The 21,751-nt window shown below is 37.8% G+C and overlaps 3 protein-coding genes across 5 annotated transcripts; 1 reads left to right on the forward strand and 2 right to left on the reverse strand.

Annotated features, from left to right (window-relative positions):
- The first annotated feature begins 1,995 nt into the window (after positions 1-1,995).
- On the forward strand, positions 1,996-4,309 carry LOC145225470 (glycine cleavage system H protein-like). Of its 3 annotated transcripts, XM_080092189.1 has the most exons (6): positions 2,003-2,251; positions 2,451-2,558; positions 2,957-3,039; positions 3,197-3,260; positions 3,576-3,713; positions 3,994-4,309. In XM_080092189.1, the coding sequence occupies exons 2-6, from the start codon at positions 2,489-2,491 to the stop codon at positions 4,089-4,091; spliced, it is 453 nt and encodes a 150-aa protein (XP_079948315.1). In that variant the 5' UTR covers positions 2,003-2,251; positions 2,451-2,488; the 3' UTR covers positions 4,092-4,309. The 3 variants fall into 3 exon arrangements, with proteins under 3 accessions (XP_079948324.1, XP_079948315.1, XP_079948308.1); XM_080092198.1 differs by having other exon boundaries at positions 1,996-2,558; positions 3,597-3,713; XM_080092182.1 differs by having other exon boundaries at positions 2,005-2,558.
- A 1,342-nt stretch (positions 4,310-5,651) lies between these two features.
- LOC145225459 (homocysteine-responsive endoplasmic reticulum-resident ubiquitin-like domain member 2 protein) lies at positions 5,652-10,158 on the reverse strand. Its single transcript, XM_080092171.1, has 9 exons — positions 9,986-10,158; positions 9,814-9,888; positions 9,620-9,700; positions 9,258-9,340; positions 8,461-8,556; positions 7,845-8,010; positions 7,387-7,553; positions 6,852-6,990; positions 5,652-6,493 (listed from the first exon to the last, which is right to left on the reverse strand). Exons 1-9 carry the CDS (start codon positions 10,115-10,117, stop codon positions 6,374-6,376), a joined length of 1,059 nt encoding a protein of 352 aa, XP_079948297.1. The 5' UTR covers positions 10,118-10,158; the 3' UTR covers positions 5,652-6,373.
- Positions 10,159-10,871: 713 nt separating this feature from the next.
- Positions 10,872-19,666, reverse strand: LOC145225450 (coadhesin-like). The gene is made up of 9 exons (XM_080092161.1): positions 19,532-19,666; positions 18,746-18,849; positions 17,594-17,703; positions 17,136-17,272; positions 16,257-16,485; positions 15,743-15,897; positions 12,351-13,577; positions 11,549-11,691; positions 10,872-11,027 (listed from the first exon to the last, which is right to left on the reverse strand). Exons 1-9 carry the CDS (start codon positions 19,587-19,589, stop codon positions 10,956-10,958), a joined length of 2,235 nt encoding a protein of 744 aa, XP_079948287.1. The 5' UTR covers positions 19,590-19,666; the 3' UTR covers positions 10,872-10,955.
- Positions 19,667-21,751: the final 2,085 nt, after the last annotated feature.

Genomic DNA, 21,751 nt, shown 5'->3' on the forward strand with positions numbered 1-21,751 from the left:
TTGTTTGTAAAACTGTCATTTATCCCAATGTTAAAATGATCAAGGAATAAACGATGTTTGAAAAAAGCAAAATCTGAATATAACCAAAGTGCAAGGCCATGTAGAATGGCACAGCAATAACCACAAACGATTCAATTGCAAAATCCGCAAAATTTACTTGGGCAAGGCCGGCTAAATTTACTTTAAACCGCCAAGAGTTTGGCGAACTTCCCATTAAGATTCGAACCAACAAACATTTGGTTTGATCTCTTCGCTGAATGACTTCACTAACCTTGACTCAACTAACAGGTTTTAAGCTTTTTAGCATGGCTTGTTGCTTAAACTCAATGGGCTCAGTGATTACGAGTTACTTTTTAGACTACTAAGAATACTCAACGTATCAATTACAAGTGCTGATTATATCGATAAGACAGTTAACAAGCCTTTTTCCATGCCACGCAAACTGATTTACGAGCAGGCCTACTAATCATATTTATCGAGCCATGTTAAACGGCGGTTTTGTTACATAAATATAAAGCAATGACGTCATCAACATTTTTGACTCCTGGTTTAGAAAAATGAAACGCTTCAAAAGGCAGCCACCAATTTAGCATATGTCGGGCGGGCAGTCGGTAACCCTCTTTTCCTAACAAGGTTGATTGATTTCAATGGTGGTTTCAGCCGGTTCTGTAGAACCGTCTCACGAAATTTTATGAGATCAGCGAACCGGTTAGCATTACTGGTTACTGTCAATTAACTTTTTGTAACAGAACCGGCTAAAAAATATGACTTTTGTGACAGAACCGGCTGAAAAATATGACTTTTGTGATAGAACCGGCTGAAATAAGTTTGAACCCCACCAGGCACCACTGATTATAGATTGTGGGACCCCACCTCCTAGCAGTATTTTTCTTTACAATGCGCCAAACTCACTCACTTGTAAGCTTCCATCAAACAGCGCTGTAACCTGTATCATACGGTGTAACTCTGCCACGTTTAAGTCCTGATCGATCCACTAAATTGACCTACATAAGGTTTAAATGTTGGACAGGTATTTAACCATATATTATCTATGATTTAACTTAAACTATTTCAACCGACAAAATGTTTTATTTAAAATGATGAACTGATTGACACCGGACCCGTGACCAAAGGTCATTAAGGTTTATGTTTGTTTGCATAACACCCGGCGAGAGGTTACTACAGGTCAGAGTAGCCAACACCAATTGCAAAACATAGTTTGAAAAACTTATGAACGCATTTAGCTGCGTACCAGGGTTGAAATCAGTGGCGTAGGAGCATATGCCGCCGCCCCTGGCTTTCGTTGAAAATACCGCCCTAAGTAGACTGCAGCAAATTTTGAAATAGTTTCATGTTCAAGCAATCTTTTCAATAAAAATAATCACAAATAATGTGCCGCGTCTCAGAAGTTCTATATTGCTCGAGAAAGAAGCCTCACTGTCTCAGCGTTAAGACCAAAAATAAAAGACAAAAAATGGAGAACAATATTTTTGACTTTTATCCAGAAGGGTCACCTTAAGTCATTTTGCCGTCCCCTTGCAGCCTGCCGCCCCTGGCGCAGAGCCAGGACCGCCAAGTGGCTGCTACGCCACTGGTTGAAATTGACAGATTTATGTTCAATTCAATGAGAATTTCTTTTAAAGCAGCGGCTCCCAACTGGGGTCGCCCGGCAATTTGCCTGGGGTCGCCTAAAGGCAGTGGTACCCAACTTGTTTTGGGCCATAGACCACTTCATTGTTGAGAAAAAAATTGGGATTAAACATTTTGGTCTAAAATGTATTTAACAAAATAGAATACAAAAGAACAGTTCTCAACATTTGTTAAATAGCATCTAAATTAGTAGCCACAGCAGGGGTGGATCTTTAATATATAGCTTTAAAATTTTGAAAGTATGCCCTACTAATTTTTTCTTTGGGTTCGCCGCAACTTGGCAAATGTTATCAAGGGGTCACGGCACCAGAATGGTTGGGAAACGCTGTTTCAGATGTGACGTAATATTTATATTGTACTGTGTCATCGAATCTTTTCAGCACGTGCTGATTGCTGATTGTCATTTCATTGTCTTGGCAGAATGTTGAATGTTTGTGGCGCTGTGGCCTGGACTTTGATTCGCATTACCATATTTACCATGGACGACAGCGTAAAATGACGCCTACTGGCTACTACGATGCATTGATGCGACTGGAACATTGTTGGTTTATTACTTGCTGCGTTGACAATTGACAACAATGCAATTAGTGGGATATCGTTGGTAAGTTGTTTTGACTTGTGTATATAAGTAGCAAGCAAGGGTTGCGGTGTCATTCTGCATTGTGATGTCTTGTGGAGCTTGAGCAAGATTTAATGGTGTTGGATTCGACATAAACCAAGCCAATCAATTTGCGTCAACGATCCAATCGACTTTTCAACGCAAGTCTAGCAAGCAAAGGTTACAGCCAATATGTTGAAAGTTCTACAGTGCTGAAATTGTCAAGAAAGTATCGCTGTCATGAAGCTTCTCGTGCTCTGTATGTTGTTTTTCTGTGAAGCAACATTCTGCTTCCGGATGGCTTCACCAGGTATGGAAGATTTTTATTTCCAGTCTATTGTGAACACATTTTTGCTTTGTTGTTTTGATTCTGCTATCATTATAGTTAATAGTTTTGTTAATGGCATAGGAAATTATACCAGGGGAGTTATGATTTAGGACATTCTTTGTGATCACACGGTTGCGGTTCTAATCCTATCTTGGTCGCTTGTGTTTCCCTAAACAAGAAACTTCAGCTAAAAAAATAATCAACGGACACATTCAGGCATTGCCCACACACCAAGCATAAAAATAAAACAAACAAACAATTGCTCCATTGAAAGTGGTGTTAATATGCTCTACTGCATTTTGTCATTATTAACACAACTTTGTGGACACAGAATATTCAGTTGTTACTTGTTTTTATCGGATGATGGGTTTTGTTTTTAGGAACTTATTTTTCTGACTCCCACTTATGGGTTAAGGAATTATATGAGGACGTTGTTCGTATCGGCATAACTGACTATGAACAGGTAACTACAACTACATTAATTGTTATTGTGGCAAAGTTGTGTTTTTGCTAATTAGAAAATTTATTTTTGTGATAATGATGCTTTTACAGCTCATTTAACAAAAATACTGCTTTAAAGTATTTAGTAGTTTTTTAAAAAATACGCTTTTTGTATTCAGGAAAAGCTTGGCGATGTTGTGTTTGTTGATTTAACCGAAGTTGGCGCTGTCTTTGAAAAAGATGGTAAATACTTTAATTATACCCTATTATATTTTAGTGTGTAAATTTTAAACAAAATTGTGTTGAAAACACAACATTGATCACATACCGTGTTGACTCGATTGTAAGCCGCCCATGTTCATAAGCTGCCCTCAAATGTAAGCGTGCCCCGATTGTAAGCCGTACAAACTGTAGGTAAAAACAATATAAGCCGGGGCTTACAATCGACTAAATCTGCACATAAAATATATTGGTTTGTTCAACATGCTACCTAAATATATATCTTTTAGGTTTAATGCATTTATTGCATATATTAAAGGTTTTCAAACTTGTATTTAGATTATTTAGTTTCATTTCCAGTCCTTAAAAATGTAAATGAAGTGGACTTTTATATGCCGGTATCGGGGACAATTACTACCATTAACGATGAACTTGAAGATAGTACAGAGCTTCTAAATAAAGAACCATTTGAAGGAGGTAAAGGATGCACAGTTTCCTAACATTGTTTACAATGTGATCAGCATGAATAATAAGCACTAAACCCAGTAGTGGGTTTCAGCTGGTTCGCTCTGGTTCTATAGAACCATCTCACGAAATTTTATGAGACCAGCGAACTGGTTAGAATTACTGGTTACTGTCAATGGACTTACTGTCAATGAACCGGCTGAAAAATATGACTTTTGTGATAGAACCGGTTGACAGAAAATTAGAATCCCACAGACTAAACCTACTTGACAATGTTTTTATATTTTTTTAGGCTGGCTTATGGAAATAAAGATGAGCAATCCATCTGAATTAAACAGTTTGATGACCAAAACAGCTTATGATCAGATGATATCAGACTTAAATGAATAGATCATTGTTGATTTTGAAACTTATGGCAACATTAAAATCTAAAAAATGATAAAAATTAAACTAGCTCTGATCTCACTTGTGCCTTGAGTTTTTAAATTTATTTTTCGTGTTTGTGTGAGTACAAACAAACTGTTTGTTGCAAGATGCTCATTTTACTATTGCGATAATATTCGAGCTTATGTTCTTGATGTGTGCAATAAACCTTGGCCCATGATTTACTACAAACTGTCGGTTTAGCAACTACAAGCAAAGTTTGACATCGTACTTTGCCTTTTCAGCAACTGTTTCAAGTATTATGGGTCCCCTTCCCTGGTGGGGACACCTATTGATTTTACTCGGTTTGTTTGTTTGTTTTCTTTCCGCCCTAAAGTTTGTCTAAGTCGTTTTTCCATCAAATGTTTGATGGATTTGGATAAAACTTACACAGATGGTAGATGTAGTTATGTAGATGTGCATCCCACTTTGTTTTTGTTGATAACCCCAGTATTTACCCCGCAGGGCCCCCTAAAATGGGTATTTTTCCCCGAAGTTTGTCCGACTGTTTTTCCATCAAATGTTTGATTGATTTGGATAAAACTTACACAGATGGTAGATATAGTTATGTAGATGTGCATCCCACTTTGTTTTTGTTGATAACCCCAGTATTTACCCCGCAGGGCCCCCTAAAATGGGTATTTTTCCCCGAAGTTTGTCCGACTGTTTTTCCATCAAATGTTTGATGGATTTGGATAAAACTTACACAGATGGTAGATATAGTTATGTAGATGTGCATCAGAAGCATTAATGGTTGTTGCCTAAAACACCTCCTAGTGGTCAGTACTACTCTAGTTTTTTACCCTGTGTTCCACCTTTTTTCGATTAAAATCATTTTTAAATTTGCATGAAATTTTTACATCTGTTGGATATTGTCACGTAGGTGTGACATTTTGTTTGTTTGTAGAACAACCATTCATCCCACAAAAAAAGGTCTAATCACTAAACAAAGTTTGAAAAATGCAAAGTTTAAATCTTAATAAAAATACAAATGGTACAGCAATAAACAAGAACCACAAACGGTTAATTACAAAATATCATCCATGTAAGATGAATATAAATTCATAATTGGGATCAGCCCTGAAGCGTTGATGCAAACCACCAATCATGGCACACTTATATATATATCCTATGGCATGGGTCTGGCGTACTGTGATTATCATCCATGTGTTTATGAATTTAGTTGCTGTTTTGGTGACCTTTTCTACCTTGTTAAAATGTTGTTTGGTTCAAAGCTTTAACTGACTTAAAACAATGACATTTAATTTCTTTGTTGGAAGAATGTATTTTAATTAGTTTTTAAATAACAAGTATATTTTTGGTATATTCACTTGGATATAATGGGCCAGCAATACACCAAAAGTATATGTAGTATTTTGAATAACAAGTATAAAGTATAGCGTGCACAGTTAAGCACTTCAAACTTAGCAATAAGAGGAGCAGTTGTCATACATACCAAGTATGGGAACCTGCAACCTGCAAACTTTCTCATCAAACAGCAGCTGATGTAACAATAATAGCTACAAGTTATTTTGTTGTAATACTGATGTTTATTACGTAGTCATTCCTGTATAACCAGATAAACATAATCACCAAGTCACAAACGTATGCAATGTACCACGTAACTTTTCAATTGCTGTCATAAATAGCGAGATTATAAACAAAACACTGTGCTTACTAACTCATATAGAAGCGACTTAGTTCTGTTTAAATCACTGCCACATGCAAGATGTTAAGAAGCACAGAAAGGTTAATTACAATATTAGCAATTTCCTAAAATACCACGGAGGAAGAAAAACAGGTTGACATTGATTTAGAATATTCCAACTTTATAAACAAGTCAATATGTTCCATATGTTGAAGCATTTTGGTGTATGGAACAGGGTGGGCAACTTTTGCAGAATTTTATGACACATAACTGGCATTTTAAATGTGAACAATAACCGACTTCCAGAAGAAATTCATGAATTAATATTTTAACATTCTGCAAATATTTGTACTGTACAACCTGCACTTAGTGGAAGTATAGCCTTATATTGTAAGGAGGGTCACATGCGCTTTTGCAAAGTTAGAAAGTTTACCCACACCCTAAACCAGGTGATATTTGTCATGTTTTCCATCCTGACTTTTCTATTCGTTGCAACAAACTTAGACGGCAATGAAAAGGCGAATTATGTTAAGAAGCCACAAACAGGACAAAACATATTTAACAAAATATTCCCATGCACATTTAAACTTTCTTGAACTTTTCAGTTTCCGACAGGGGGCCCTTGCGGAATTAAAGAAGTAAAAAATGTTGTAACAAAACACCAGGCGGTCGCGAAAACAGAAGGTGGCTCAGGTCGGAGACGTTCCTCTGATAAAGTTTCCTGGAAAAATACAGTTCATTATTGCCTTGAAAAGTATCATGGACATTCCAATATTTTTTATCCATATTAATATGTTTCACATCAAACAAAGCACTGCAATACCAAACTTGCTTGGAAATGCAGCTTTTTTAAGTTTACTTATTACTTCTGTTGGTCTTGAATTGCAATTTGGAAAACATCTGTGTTTCAAATTGGCAATGTTTCAGTGATGGTACTACATTACATAAGCTATTGCTGCCAGGCATAATATCAAGTTTATAGAGCTCTTCTGGAACTCTGCCAAATGGTACTACATTGTTTAACACTAAACTAAATTTAGGTGTCAACTTATTTTCTGTTGAAACTGTTTGCTGCTTACATTTACAGGGGCGGTTGTGTTTTCGTGATTATTGTTGTCGTCGGTTTCTTGTTCATTCTGTTGTTGTTGTTGCGCTGGCGGCTCTTGTTCTGCTTGAGCGCCCCTCCTTCGTTCAGGCTGGAAAAACCCGGCTTGGTAACTAAACAAATATTGTTATATATGTTAAAAAATTTCATTTTGGCAATAAATAATCATGAGTGAATGTGAACAGAGATTTTTAACTGAGATGTTACCAGCTACCAGCAAATTACAAGAACTTCAATTTAAAAGTCTCAGATAATGTACAATACACTCAGTGGTGGGATTCAAATTTATTGTCAGCCGGTTCCATCACAAAAGTCATATTTTTTAGCCGGTTTTGTTACAAAAGTTCATTGACAGTAACCAGTAATGCTAACCGGTTCGCTGATCTCATAAAATTTCATGAGACGGTTCTACAGGACCGGTGCGAACCGACTGAATTCGAACCACTTAATACACAGTGGTTGTCCCTATAATATAAAGGTAACACATACCTGTATTAAATGTTACTTACATGTAAATAAGAAGGAAGAGCAAACTAACAAACACGAATCTGTAGATGGTCGAATAGAAGTAGATTATACTGAGGAAAAATCCTCCCCGCATCATAGTAAACATAACATCCAACCAATCGTTTTGTTGGTCGTCGTCGGCAACAGCAAACCCTCCCTGTGCGTTCATCTGTGAAGCAACAATGTTTTGATGAAATTAAATTAATGGGCATGACTGTGTTTAAGGCTGTGTGACTTTAGTTTTTATCAGACTTGAAGCACCGCATAATTGTTAATAATTTATTGTAATAAAAGCTATCAATATGATTTGACCTTAAGGGCCGGATCGGGCCAGCTGGCTGTAGTTGGGGACCCCTGCACTAGAATCTAAGATCAAAATCCTTTACATTAAAAGTAACATAAAAGGGTTTGCATCAAAATAAGAAACTTTCTTACACACATTATTTAGTCTTTCACTCACTGGTGGGTTGGCATCTCTGTCAGGAACGCCTGCAGGAGCGGGATTGTTGACATTGTTCCTTACTCCATCAACTTGCTGAGCTGCTTGTGGGACGTTTCCTTCTTGTGGTTGGGTTTGTGGTTGAATGTGGTGATATGCAGTATGACTCCCATATGAAGCATTGTAGCTGTTCACAAAGTTATTCGATGAAAATGTATTCAATACTTTATCTACATTACTATTTAAACAACACTACGACCAACTGAGAAAGAGATTCCTAATCACCCAATTATTTAAAATTGGGTCCAATATTTGACAATTTACTATGACACATAAAAAGTGTTAACTTTATAGAGCTCTTCTGGCGATTGTATTTTTGTTTTGATGTCCTATACAGGTCGCCTTCATCAGGGTTAATAACACTGAATACGGTAGTCGAGTGCACAATGAGCAAAGAAAAGAAGAATTAAACCTGTATAGGATGTTGAAACATCGGTATAAAACTACAATTGCCAAAAGAGCTCTATAAATTTGATATTATGCCTTGCAGCAACAGCTTATATAAAACAAGGTGTTACTGGTAACTTTCATAAGGTGAAAGTTATTGTGTTGGACCACACATTAAGTTTTTACTTACTACTGCATATATTGGGCCATGTGTTGATGATATTGTTGCCATGCTGGATGTTGGTAGTAAGCTGTCATTTGCTCTGGGGTCCATGTGGTTTGTGCACTAAAACAATAATGTCAAATTAGTTTATATCTTATTTAAATACACATCACTCAAACTTTTGCAACACATGTACAGCATAGATATACCTAGAAGTATTTTCATATAATGCAACAAGGTAAACACAATTGACTCTCTGTCTCATAAAAAACAATGTGTGTCAATAGAGTGGTGTTTGTTGAGTTGCATGGAATGGACATAACAGAACAACAAACAGTTCATTAGACTACAGGTTGTGTTATATGGATTATATTTCATACAAGCCAGCAGGAAGTAGTTGATGACGTCGTCAGTTTGTAACGAACAAAAATGAATGAAGTCGATAGTATCATGTCATAACTCATTCATGGCTCAAAACATTTGTGGAAGTTTATGTTAGTCACAACGCTGAAGTTTAGTACATCATCGCATGTACTAAAAAAAAACTCAAAAATGTGTACTCAAAAATATTCATTGATGCAAACCTACAGTACAAAGTATTACAACAAAAACTGCTACAATAAACTTTGGTTAAATCAGATTCAGTTTATCTTCGTTCGAACAAAAGCTGAGGTACAAATGATTTGTAATGTGGTAAGACGTTAACTAACCGGCATTTGATAAACCAAACCTTTGCTATTTCCAGACATATTTTAAGGTCCAAACAGGTCTGGACTAACCCAGGTTTACTGTATAATATGAAACATAACATTTGTTATACTCACAGTCCAGCGAGGTTGGGAGAAGTATGTCTGTGTCGAAGTACAGTAGGTTGAGGAGTTTGCGATGGAACGTTGTTAAACATCGCCTGATTGGGATAAAATATTAACGTCAGGTTTACAAATACAGTCCAGTTTTACCATATTTGTTTCATTTTAAAAGCAACTAAATTATGTCAAATGAATGTTTTACATTTTTAAACAAAATCATTGTATGGCTGTCCAACTGAACTGTGCCCTACAACAAAACCAACCAAGCCCTTTACAATTGTTGTAAATGTTTAGAAAAATAATAATAACTCAGCTTAGAAAATGATTGATTTTACAAATGTTTAGCACTACACAAGTTAATGCAGAGCGAAACCCACAGGATTTGAAGTAACATGGTGAATTGGTGATTGGATTTGTTCCGATGCAAATAAATGGACAACTTGGGGTTCCGAAGAAATCTGTCAAAATAAATAAATTCCACATGTTACAACTATATGTGTAAATTTGGTTTCAATTTATAAAACAATGCCTGTAAAGTTTAGATATTACAACGACACAAAATCCGGTTTACCTTGAAAATAGTTTTTAAGACAGCATCATCAAGAAGATATTTGCCACCGAAAATGTATTTCAACTTTTGCAAGTCCTAAAAATAAGTAATAAATTGACATGCATAAAATAAATAATAATGTAGAACTTTACCCACTTTTCAACTGACACAATACATTGCAAACACTACTCACCACATTTCCTGAGTTTCCGTGAGCAAATTCTTTCACCATCTTAACAGTCCAGGATGGATCACAAACTACTATTTGATCTTCCTGACTTAAATCACTGACACGAATTTTTAGCACTACTTTACCAGAAGTCATGTTTATTAGTTAATTGTTACCTGAATCAAAATCAACAAGACTTTCATTTAGTTAAAAATTAATTGCATCGCACATCGACAACATAACTTTAATGTTTGATTTGTGGGAAACTATTTGTAAGTTATTTACCACATTTGTGTCTGAAAGTGACCTCTGATTTAAATTTGATGTGCAAAATTCTTTTATTCCAAGGAAAACATAGTATTTTACTTGCCAGAAGAGCTCTTTAAACTTGATATTATGCCTGCAGCTTCTTAACATAATCAATGTTTTGCAGTTTGGTTTAACTTGGACTACTTTTATTCAAAGTAATAAATAATAGTTTCGACTGAGCTTTGTAATGCCTTTCTATGTTTTCAACCTGTTTCAAAGCTACTGTCTTATCCAGCAATAAGAAAAAGGGTTGAAACATAATACGGAACCGATTTTGTGGTCCTGGACTTACTCTTGTTGACTTTACACTCTACACTAAATAATTCTGTTCAGAGTCTAAACAATAGATGCGTTTGTACTTTGAAAACTAATTTAATAAATGCAACCAGAAAATAATTAAACAAAGGCATCAAATAACTTCCACTGAAACTTAATCACACGTCATTGTTTTCGGATTACGTCAGCTAAACAAAACCGACCAAGCGTGAATTTGTTTTCGCAAATTATAATTTATTTCGTTAGGGGGCAAAAATTAATCAACTCTTCTCAACTATTCCTGTGTCCTTTCACTTTTCTCAAAACTAACGCAGTTAAAATATAATACATTTGGCGCGTAGCCATTTTTATTGCGTTTTGTAAAATAATAAAAAACGAATATGACTTTTTGTCAGGTTTTTTTTCTTTATCATTGCGGACAAGTTCTTCTGCAGGAGCGCGATTCAACGTCCAATTCTGGCGAACAAAGAGTTGAGCGAACCTAAATATATTCAACTGGTTAAACTTCTAGAAAGCAGCTGTTTTCGGTTTAGTGCAGCCAGTGGTGAGATTGTTTTAGCCGATTCTATCACAAACTTTATATTTTTTAGCCGGTTCTGTTACAAAAAGTTAATTGACAGTAACCAGTAATGCTAACCGGTTCGCTGGTCTCATAAAATTTCGTTAGATGGTTCTATAGAACCGGTGCGAACCGGCTGAATCCCAACACAGAGTACAGCTACGAAAATTTCCATAAGAGAGATAAAAGCGAATCGCACACTAAGGTGGAATTAATGAGTAATGCATTTGGAATGTGTGACGCTTATTGCTTGTGGCATTTTCCTTTTTTCTGCTCGTTGTTTTTCGGCTCGAATTTATTAAGTTTGTCATTTTGTGAAGGTTGTTCGCACTGATGAAGGCGACTTGACTAGACCTAAGGGAACCTACATACACCAGCAGAAAAAAATCATTTCTTATCCAATTCGGATTTCAGTTAGCATGCAACAAACAATTCGCGGTCACCTGTTGATTGTTGCAAAGACATCTTCGCGCCCTGCTTCTACTGATTGTGACGTCACAATACCCATCATTGTAACAACTAAGAGGTCTCCAGTTGGACCAATCCGTCCACACAGGAACACATCTTGGCGTGGCTTTTGTGGGACCTGTTAAAACGGTTATGAATTGGTATTTTGCTTAAAAAATACATTTTTTTTCCATATCAATCTTATCTAGCATTATACGACCCTCACTTAATTTGAACACGCTGTATACTTTAACAAAAGTCTAAATTATTGCCAAATTTAACAAACTGTAGAAAACTTATAATAAATATTTAAATATAATGTAAAGTATGTGTCTATACAGCTAAGACAGTTTTTGAGTTCTTATGTTTTTTATAAACGCTGTTTCAATTGAAACATATTGCTGGTTTAAATCATAACTCAAACTCTTTGAAACAAAACTCATATTTCACTTCTTTTATTATTTTTTTCTTTGTTAATAACAATGAAGTTAACTGTCCAGAGCTATTGGAGTTATTTGTTTGGGGTTATTGGTAAAATGTGGATTAGGGTAAGACTTTGCAAACGAAAGACAATAAATACCTAACGGGTGTTCGTGCGCTACTTTACACGCCCAAAGAAGGTTTCTAGGGAAAGTTCTATGCATTTCATTTTCGTCTCGTCTCAAAAACGGTTAAAAAGCTGCTCAGGTTTTTTTCTTAGTTTTTTTCAAACTTTGAGATGCATGTGGCGTGCAAAGTCGTGCATGAAACAAACTATGATAAATATATTTTAGTTAGTTAGTTGGATTAGTTACGGACATGAGTTGCAGGATTCGGTCTGGTTGTCATCGCCTCCGTAGATCGCCTGGCAATTATAAGAATCAATGTCAAAAAGAACCAAGTATGTGCACTTCCTGGTTCTGTTTCTCGTACCACCGCCAATCGTATCACAATCCTTGCATTGACTCCATCGACTCCACGGTCCCCAAAGTATGTTGGGTAACTGCACCGATGGACAATACCCTCCCCGGCAGCCCTGCGATTGGTCGCTTACCCCCTCGCATATTGCGTTGGGTGGCATACAGTCCCTGGCTCTCTTGCGCGTGCACTGTCTGCTACATATCGCCCAGCGACCCCACGGCCCCCAACGACCGACAGGTTCACACTGGGGTATTTGGCAAGGTTGTCGTTCCATCCCAGGGCCGGTGCAGTCCTGAGGTGGGAGTTGGCGGTAGTCGTGCGAATAACAAATTCGCCGCCTGCTTTGAACGATTGGGGCAGATTGAGCGCATGAGGGACACTGTGGGCTCCAACTCTGCCATTCACCCCAACTATTTACGCACTGTGGTATTTGGCAAGGTTGGCGTTCTATCCCAGGGCCGTCGCCGCAATCGTGTGGGGGAAGTTGGCGGTTGTCGTGCGAGTAACAAGCTCGTTGTCTGGTTTGGAAGATTGGGGCACCTTGAGCGCATGAGGGACATTGTGGACTCCAAGTTTCCCATTCACCCCAACTATTTACGCACTGTGTGATGTCACAATATCTCGATTCTCTCCTTTGTCCTCCAGGACAATCGAACGGATTCAAAATCTGAGTAAAGTCGGGATCGTAACAATCTCTTTCCCGGGTTTGCATCGTTAGATCCCCACAAGTTGGGCAGAATGGGGACCATGCGGACCACTGGGACCATACGTTGGGCCGGCACGATGGAATTCTGCATTCCTGGATTTCAAGGTATTGTCCCGGGCAGCTATCTACGGGCAAAAGTTGTCTAAACTGTGAAAAACACTGACGCTGTCGCTCTTGGGTCTGCCCATCCCCGCAAGGAGGACAATCTGGACTCCAGCGACCCCACCCACTCCACGCCGGGGGCTGACAGACGGGAATCTGACAGCCACGTTGTTCCGAGCTGGGACCAGAACACCTTGAGTCTGCAACTTGCATGGTTGGATCGACACCAGATCTACAGGTTCTCCTTCGGGTTTGGACAACTTGGCCACATTCGGGACATTCGGGACCGTACGTGGACCATTCGCTCCAGAACGGATCTGCATGAAACAATTGACAAAAATGCTGTTATGTTTTGCATTACAAGGCCGGGTTGGCAAATTGTACACAAAACTATAATGCAATTTCCCCAACTATTTTGCCGAAGCACTTAAATTCACAAAAAAACAATACGAAATGTAAACCAACATACAATGGAAATCATATTGCACAACCAAAAGCTAAAATACCAGAAGTTTCAACAGCGTTACGTAGTTGCTGCTTAGTTAATAACCTGCGTAATTCTGCACCCGTAAGGTCACTTTCAAGGTCAAACTTTTTAGCAAGTGGAAAAAAAACAATTATGTTTTGTGATAGGACAAAAAGCCGCTCATTTCAATGTCATTGTAATTTTGTCAAGGTCAAGTGAACGCAATAAAGTTTCCGCGGAGGAAAACGTATAATTTGCGTGGAGCAGAAATTACAATTTGCCACCAATTATAATGTGCGGTAGATTGTCCTAGAAAGCAATTAGAAACGGACTTGTAATTTAGAAGGGTGTTTTTTTCGCTATGTCATAATGTAACATGCACTGTACAGTGCAACGTTGCATTTGGTAATAAACCCTATTGCGCTACATTGTTTTTCGACGGTTTTACAACACACAACATATAAAACAATTAGGTTAGAAGTAGGTTTCATTAAGTTTACCACAGCAACCGAAACACAGTTGACATTGTGAAAAATAATCTAGACTACATGTTGGCAAAAGTTTTGTGTCCTTGCTTGCTAGAAATCGACGTTTGCTCAGCTAAAGCAACCGAAACAATATTACAGCCTGTTAACTTTTGTGAAAAATATTCCAGAGTTTAGAATCTAGATTTTATGTTTCTTTCATACTGATTATGGCAAAAGCTTTGAGCTTTTGTGTTGTTAGAAGTCCTCGTTTGTTCAGGTTGGATCCGTTATCTCCTTTCATCTACTGGCAAATGCATTCCATGTCAATCTGAACCTTGAAACTTTCAACCTAAGCTTATAATTTGTGTCACGACGTGTTAGTAAACATTCGGTGCCATCCTCCTGCTGTGAGAAGTTTACAGAAGCCCAAGGGCGAATTAGAGATTGCTGAGATTATGTCGCTTCAGCGTGACGATATCTCGCATTGAGGTTGACCTCGTGGCAACTTGTGGCAACTTGTGGTAGCTTGTGGTGGAATTTGTTTGCTACACACCCACGTTAAACTTCCGACAGGTTTCGGTTTGAAAATGTTTGGTTACAAACAAATCGAGATCTTCGGGATAGGCTGGGGAGCGTTGAATGGGATTGGTTGAGTCTGGAATATCCAGAAACACCCGGAAAGTTGCGGCTTGTGTTTACCACGCAGTCGTACAAAAAGGCAGGCGTAGGCTCAGTGGTGGGATTTAGCCGGTTCGTACTGGTTCTATAGAACCGCCTCACGAAATGTTATGAGATCAGCGCACCGTTTAGCATTAGTGGTTACACTCAATGGACTTTTTGTAACAGAACCGGCTGAAAAATATGACTGTTGTGAAAGAACCGGCTGACAAAAAAATTGAATCCCACCACTGCATAGAAACCACTTTATTTTTATTGATATCAAGCGGGGTTTGGCTAATTGTGTTGCAAATAAACAACACGCCTAGCACTAATGTTGTGTTTAAAGTTTGGCGGTTTCGCTCCTAACCTTATGTCCCGAGCAATGACGAAATTAACGGACTTTTGGATGGCAATTATGTTTTCAGAAAGTCGAGTATGAACATTGACCTTGCTGACATTTTGCCGGTTACCATGGATACAAATAAATAATCGAAACACAGACATTTAAAGCAAAGGCAGCTTGAGTCAGCCATTGTCCCGTTCATCGAGTACAGAAAAACAAACATTATTAAAAAAAGATTTCGCCTCCTAAAACAATGGTCGGCAACCGGCCCAGTCCCGGTCCGCGACGGGTTTGTTACCGGTCCCTATAAAATTTTCTAGGTTAAATGCTTTGTATCCCGGGGATGATAAACTAATTTAAGCGTTTTAATTGCTAAATAAGGACCGGTCCGCAATAAAATTTCAGTTTCAAAAGCGGTCCGCAGTGCAAAAAAGATTGCCGACCCCTGATCCAAAATATAATTCGTTTCACTTTTCGACAAAACACGAAAATATATCGCGACAACATTTCGACTTGGATTTTTTAAGTGTTAAAAAAAATTCTCACCCGCCGGGAAAAACGCGTCGTTGCAATCCGAAATTGCGTTCCGGATGGGTGAATCCGTTCGGGCGAGAGAGAGAAACTTGTAGGGCCACTGGGGGGGTGCGTTTGGTGGCAGGGGGGCAAACTGTTCTGCGCATGCGTCGCCACAAGCTTCGCAGCTGTGAGAAGAAAAAAAAAACACAAGTTAAAAATTGCGGAAGTAGCGAAATTTGCTGATGTCGTTTCATTAATTTGTGATTTAGGGTGTTTTTTGTCGAAAGTATTTTGCATGCTAGTATTAGAAATACTTCATTTTCGCGAATCATGTAATTCATGTATTCTATTCAAAACTGAACGATCACCGTCACAACTTTAAACTCAAATAAAAGTAAAATTCAATTTGATACTTAGAGGCGGTCCCGTGATCACTAAATCAGCTTGGATTCCTTGCCATTTTTTTATAAAACCGACAGCATGTTTTATCAAATCAAATCCACTCTCCTTTTAACACATTGAGCCCTTTCATCGAACAGCTCACCCGAACACGGTGTATTGCCGAACAAACTGCGTCAGGTCGTCGTAATTAATCGGATCCGTATCAGGGATAGTCCCCGCATTAGACTCCAAGCAGGCTGTGTACCCCTGCACCGGGTCAGCGGTTGACGTAGGGAGCGGTGGGTCTGTTGTGTTAATCGGGGGCTGAGTTGGGGGGAGCGGGAAGGGATATGAAAGACCTCGCTTTTTCCGCCCGTTCTGAAAATACCTCACTGAAAATTGAAAATATTTTTCGTTGAAAAGGAAAAAAATTCCAATCGTTTGACGGTTAAACAAATAAGGGCTATTGCTGCCACGTATATGCAAAGAGCTCTTCTGGCAAATGTGTTTTTATTCCGACGTTTCGACGTCCTATACAGGTCGCCTTCATCAGGGTAAATAACACTGAATGCGATTAGTACAGTGCACGATAAACAAAGGAAATAAGGAATTAAACCTGTATAAAAAAAAACTACGATAGCCAGAAGAGCTCTAAAAATTTGAAATAAGTTAAAGTTTTGCCCATCTAGATGTTGATTTTAAAGGTTTATACTTACATCTATTCAATGTGTATGTAAGGTTTTAATAGCTGTAATTATCTCACAAGTTTGGAAATGTTTGTTTCAAGGTTGAATCAGTTAGCTTTAGCATAGAAAACAAATGTATTTTTGCTGGAAAGAAAGGTTGAAAATCGTTACAAAATGGCAACAGCATAGGATATAATTCCCAGAATCAATTTACTCGTAATTATATCGGAGTTGTAAATCGGGCCGCGCTTTTCGGACCGGGTTTAGACTTCAGTTTCAGGCCCGTTTACAACTCTTAATCATCTCACATAACAATATTTATTAAATTCAAATTGTGCAAATAATTTCAAACTTACAATTCTGTGAAGGAGACTGAGTATCCTCTACAAACTCGTCAACGCACTCCTGTGAATAGGTGAGTACTGGTCCAACCTTTAAGTATTGGCTCAAGTAGTTCTTCCAGCAGTCTCCAGTGTCCTGCCCTGCTACAGCGCTGAAATTAAACAACACGTGGCCGTTTCCAATTCGTTCAAATGTTTTCCAAAACTAAAAGCTGTCGTGTAGTCAACCATAGCGTTTGTTACATGCACGACTTTGCACGCTTAAAGCGGGTTTCCTAACGAGCTTCTTGTAGTCAACCATAGCGCCTGTTACATGCATGAGTTTGTACAATAGAAGCGCGTTTACCAGCAAACGTTGGCCGGAAGTTAATCGATATCCAAATATGAAACCAAGGCAAACACATTTAAACATGCTAAATTTAACTTGGTTTGCGACGAAACCGTGTTGGGATTCGAACCAGCAACCTACTCACTTGCAGAGCCACTGCTCGACGTTGATGTACCAGACAGAATGGAGGATTGTAAAATCGACGTTGCTCGCCCAGCTCTGGTTGTTAACTGCGAGTGTTGGGTCGGCGGCAATCTGGTGAAATACGCGGGAAGTTGATTATTATGTTCCGGTTGGTATTACCGGGTTTAAACGGGTTGTTATGCAAAGTTACATAATATCTGTGATTCCGGTTTAACGTAATAACCGAATACTTTGAATATTTGGAAATAATTTGTGACTTAATTAATTCTGATTGTATTCAAGTGCTTCGACTTAAACCGCTCGTTAAAATTCTGAACCACTTAATTACGAGTTAACATATGAGTTTTGATTCAAATTGATCGTTTAAGTTGAATTTAACTATTCCACATACATTTAGCAGTCACAAATTTCGTGAAGGACAAAAACATAAGTTTGGGATTTCACCAGAGGTGGTATTCATTTTTTTGTCAACCGGTTCTATCACAAAAGTCATTTTTTTGTCAGCCGGTTTTGTTACAAAAAGTCCATTGACAGTAACCAGTAATGCTAACCGGTTCGCTGATCTCATAAAATTTCGTGAGACGGTTCTATAGAACCAGTACGAACCGGCTGAATTCCACCACTGTATTTAACTGCAGTTAATTTAAAACTTGCCAAAATGTCTTTATTCAATTATGTCAACATAAATAAAATTTCACTGTGTGTGAACTGAACAGTATCAGACCCTTCAACAGGCAGCATAATCATCGACGCTAATGTATTTGAATAACTAAGAATGGAAATAATTTTCTAGAAACTAAATCAGTCGATGAACTTCGCCTAACCCAGGAGTCGGCAACGTTTTTCCTACTGCGGAGCGTTTTTGAAACTGAAATTTAATCGCGGACCGGCCTTCAAAAAACAACAAAGTTAGCAATGAAAACGCCTTTAGTTTATCATCCCGGGATACATGGGCAAAACGTTTTTTTAGCATTTACCCTGAAAAATTATACGGCCCGGTAACGAACATCTCGCGGACCGGCGGTTGCCGACCACTGACCTAATTGGTATCTTCAGTTCCCACAAAATCACAAGATAAACATAAGGTTTTCGCGACGTTAAACCCCGTCTACTACATACTACGTTGTTATGTGATGTAAACTTCAAACCGTGCCTTGGTTCCGAGACAGATTGCGAAGTAGGATCTCCAAACTTCAGTCAGTTGAGCTTCGGCTGCAGTGGCTCGTTTCTTGCGACCGAACCTGAACCAATGGCATCCTGCCGAAATATAAATATCATGAAGTTTAATTTCTAAAACAAACAGGAAACATAGAATTTGATCTCTGGTAAAATTGACGTGAAACAACTTTTCGTTATAGTGGTTTTCGAACTTAAAGGTTTGCGCCACAACAACAAACTATTTTAGCTGCAGACTTTTCCACGTTAAAATCAAAAATTTGTTGAAAAAAAATTAGCTTCTTTCATGTGATGGAGTAGTTAGTTTTAATAACAAAAAGATTATGAGATTCTAACGTTGCCACGCACAACTTTATTTCGTCAGCAAGTCATTTCTAAAGCATGAGCTAAGAGTTAAATTGTGCAAACAAATTTGAAATTTTGCAATACACACGGTTTAAGAATTATTGGAAGTTCACAACGTAAGATGGAAAATTGGCCAAATATGGGATATACGATAAAACTTTATATCTCTGAGGGAATTTTCCTAAATTATAAGTTTGTTATTTGCTGTAGACCCATGTTTATTGAACATCATTAAATAAGGAGTGTTTTGTATCTGATGGCATCACCTCATTAAAACGTCGATAATTAGTTTTGTAGTGAAACGGGTGTGGGCTTTTTCCGGTGATATCAACGCAAATTTATTTTGACAACACGGATTATGGTTTTACGTGGGTAGAAGAAATTTAAAATATTTTCACACTGGTTGGATCAATCTTACCTGCGGCCAAGCTTGACGCGCAAACCAAAACAAATAAGATCTGCAGTTTACGGTTCATCGTTCTGGAATTTAAACATAAAGAAAAACAAGTGGTCAAAATTTCGATGGATGTTAATTTTATTCAAAATTATTAAAACTTGTTTTAAAAATCAACAGTTTCTTTTTTAAAATGCATTTGATATAAATATTTTAGAAACAATAAAGAATTAACTGATAAAGCAAAACGTTCAACGGCAGCGCCAAAACAACTTTAGTTAAACATTTTCGGAAAAAAACATTTGAAGTATGTTTCATTTTGCTTTGCATTTTAACACACTTCCTTTCCACAAATATCTTAACAAACGCAGTGCTTATTTTTTCTAATATTTTTTATTTTCTGCAGAGTTTGCTTCGTGACGCATAAATTTGTTTGCACAAGTCAAGTCAACTATGTTTGTTATTCTGCGTTGAAACTAACCAGCAACTTAACACTGCGTTTCTATTGGCTGGCTGACTTATTTTTCTGGCCTAACCATCCTCATAGAAGTCAAAAAATTCTAAATACTGGCGCAAAAACTGAACTGAATTTATAGAATCTTGAAAAAAAGAAAAAAGCGATAAAAAGGAACGCACTTTAAAAAAATCTTCGCGGATTTTTTTTCAACGCTAAATGTGTCAACTTAAAAATTGGCTACAAATAGAAATTAAAAATAACTTTCACCACCAAACCCCCGTTCGTGTGAGATCTGCACTAAAACTGAGCTCGACAGAGAAAAGTTCCCGGGTGATAAGCTGAGTGTGACAAGCCGAAGAAGCCCCCGGGCCAATCTTGCTGCGAACCTCTCATTTACAATTAGCAGCATCCGACCGTTGCACAGCTTAAAAGCAGTGGTTACCAGTCTTGTGGTAGGACTGCAACAGCGGTGGGATTCAAATTTTTTGCCAGTCGGTTCTATCACAAAAGTCATATTTTTCAGCCGGTTCTGTTACAAAAAGTCCATTGACAGTAACCAGTAATGCTAACCGGTTCGCTGATCTCATAAAATTTCATGGGACAGTTCTATAGAACCCGTACGAACCGGCTGAATTCCATTACCACACTGGAACCCTGCTTTTCAAAATTTACTAGGTTATGGAAAGTTTATATTAGGCTGGAAAATCATTTTAAATATTTTGCCTCCACGGAGCTAGTAGGGAATTACATGCTTAAACGACTGCCTCGTATCTTTGCTAAGTCAACTCCTAAACTTAAAATTGTGAAGTAACAAATATGAAACGTTTGCAAATTTTGAAATACATCGGTCAAATATCATCAAGCAAAAACTCGCATCCTAACAAGTTTAATTTCCTGACGAAAAGTTTGTGCAATAAATAGTAACTTATCGCGCCTCAACAAGAGAACGCCGGTAAATCTAAATGCTCTTTTGGAGCTCGATGTTGAAGGTATTTAATCGGGCCTTTATGTAAGTGGTATTGGACGTGGTTCAAAATTTGTTAGACCAACCCTTACTAACTCAAACCTTCCCTGTTGTGATAATTATATCATCATACAACTTTGATCAGAGGATTTCGAAAGCTTCTCTCTCTCATCAAAGAGTATAGAAAACATGAGTGGAACCTCTGACGTAACAATGGACTTTTTTGGCTTTTCCTTCGTCCTGCGTCACGGTTCAGTGCATAGAAGGTTGTTCAACATTGTGTTTGTAGTTTGCTATAGTTAAGTGCGCAAAACGAGCCGTATGTGTTTGTAATTATCATCGCAAGAGGCAGAAAAAATTACCCATAGCAGTATGGTGGTACTAAATGTAGTTTAGTTTCGTTTATTCGCACTCTTTTACGGACGAGGTGGCGAAAAACCTTGATTTCACTTATAGTCAGCCTCTGCTGATTCCAATGCATACACGCTTGCATATTAAAGAAGCAAAAAGACTCAATCCATATTACGAAACTATGAAAAAAATGCTTTGTGAACATAAAGCGAATTAGGTCTTAAGTTTTGTGTTTACATGCTTAAGGTTTTTACGAAAGTATATTCACTAATTAAACAGTATAGTTGATCAGCTGATCTAGTGAATAACAGTGATTACTTATTTGAACAATAGTAGTTTAAATATTTTGGGATTTCAAATCTGTTTGATCCCTAGACCGCCCTCGCCATTATGAGAAACAAGAAACAAATTAAATGCGGACAATTATTTAACGCAGTCGGGTTCAAGAAAAATAGGTTTTTCTTAAAATTGG

This window comes from Phallusia mammillata, chromosome 1, assembly GCF_965637545.1.
Source record: "Phallusia mammillata chromosome 1, kaPhaMamm4.hap1.1, whole genome shotgun sequence".
NCBI lineage: Eukaryota > Metazoa > Chordata > Ascidiacea > Phlebobranchia > Ascidiidae > Phallusia > Phallusia mammillata.

What these genes read in the sequence shown, in the direction of transcription:
- LOC145225470 (XM_080092189.1), top strand. Translation starts at nt 2,489, where the DNA reads ATGAAGCTTCTCGTGCTCTGTATGTTGTTTTTCTGTGAAGCAACATTC. An exon ending in CTTCCGGATGGCTTCACCAG is followed by an intron (nt 2,559 to 2,956) that starts GTATGGAAGATT and finishes TTTTGTTTTTAG; the next exon opens with GAACTTATTTTTCTGACTCC. An exon ending in CGCTGTCTTTGAAAAAGATG is followed by an intron (nt 3,261 to 3,575) that starts GTAAATACTTTA and finishes ACTTGTATTTAG; the next exon opens with ATTATTTAGTTTCATTTCCA.
- LOC145225459 (XM_080092171.1), bottom strand. Translation starts at nt 10,117, where the DNA reads ATGACTTCTGGTAAAGTAGTGCTAAAAATTCGTGTCAGTGATTTAAGT. An exon ending in TCTTAAAAACTATTTTCAAG is followed by an intron (nt 9,701 to 9,813) that starts GTAAACCGGATT and finishes TTATTTTGACAG; the next exon opens with ATTTCTTCGGAACCCCAAGT. An exon ending in CTCTTCCTTCTTATTTACAT is followed by an intron (nt 6,991 to 7,386) that starts GTAAGTAACATT and finishes ATATTTGTTTAG; the next exon opens with TTACCAAGCCGGGTTTTTCC.
- LOC145225450 (XM_080092161.1), bottom strand. Translation starts at nt 19,589, where the DNA reads ATGAACCGTAAACTGCAGATCTTATTTGTTTTGGTTTGCGCGTCAAGC. An exon ending in CGCGTCAAGCTTGGCCGCAG is followed by an intron (nt 18,850 to 19,531) that starts GTAAGATTGATC and finishes ATATTTCGGCAG; the next exon opens with GATGCCATTGGTTCAGGTTC. An exon ending in CGGCAATACACCGTGTTCGG is followed by an intron (nt 15,898 to 16,256) that starts GTGAGCTGTTCG and finishes TTCTTCTCACAG; the next exon opens with CTGCGAAGCTTGTGGCGACG.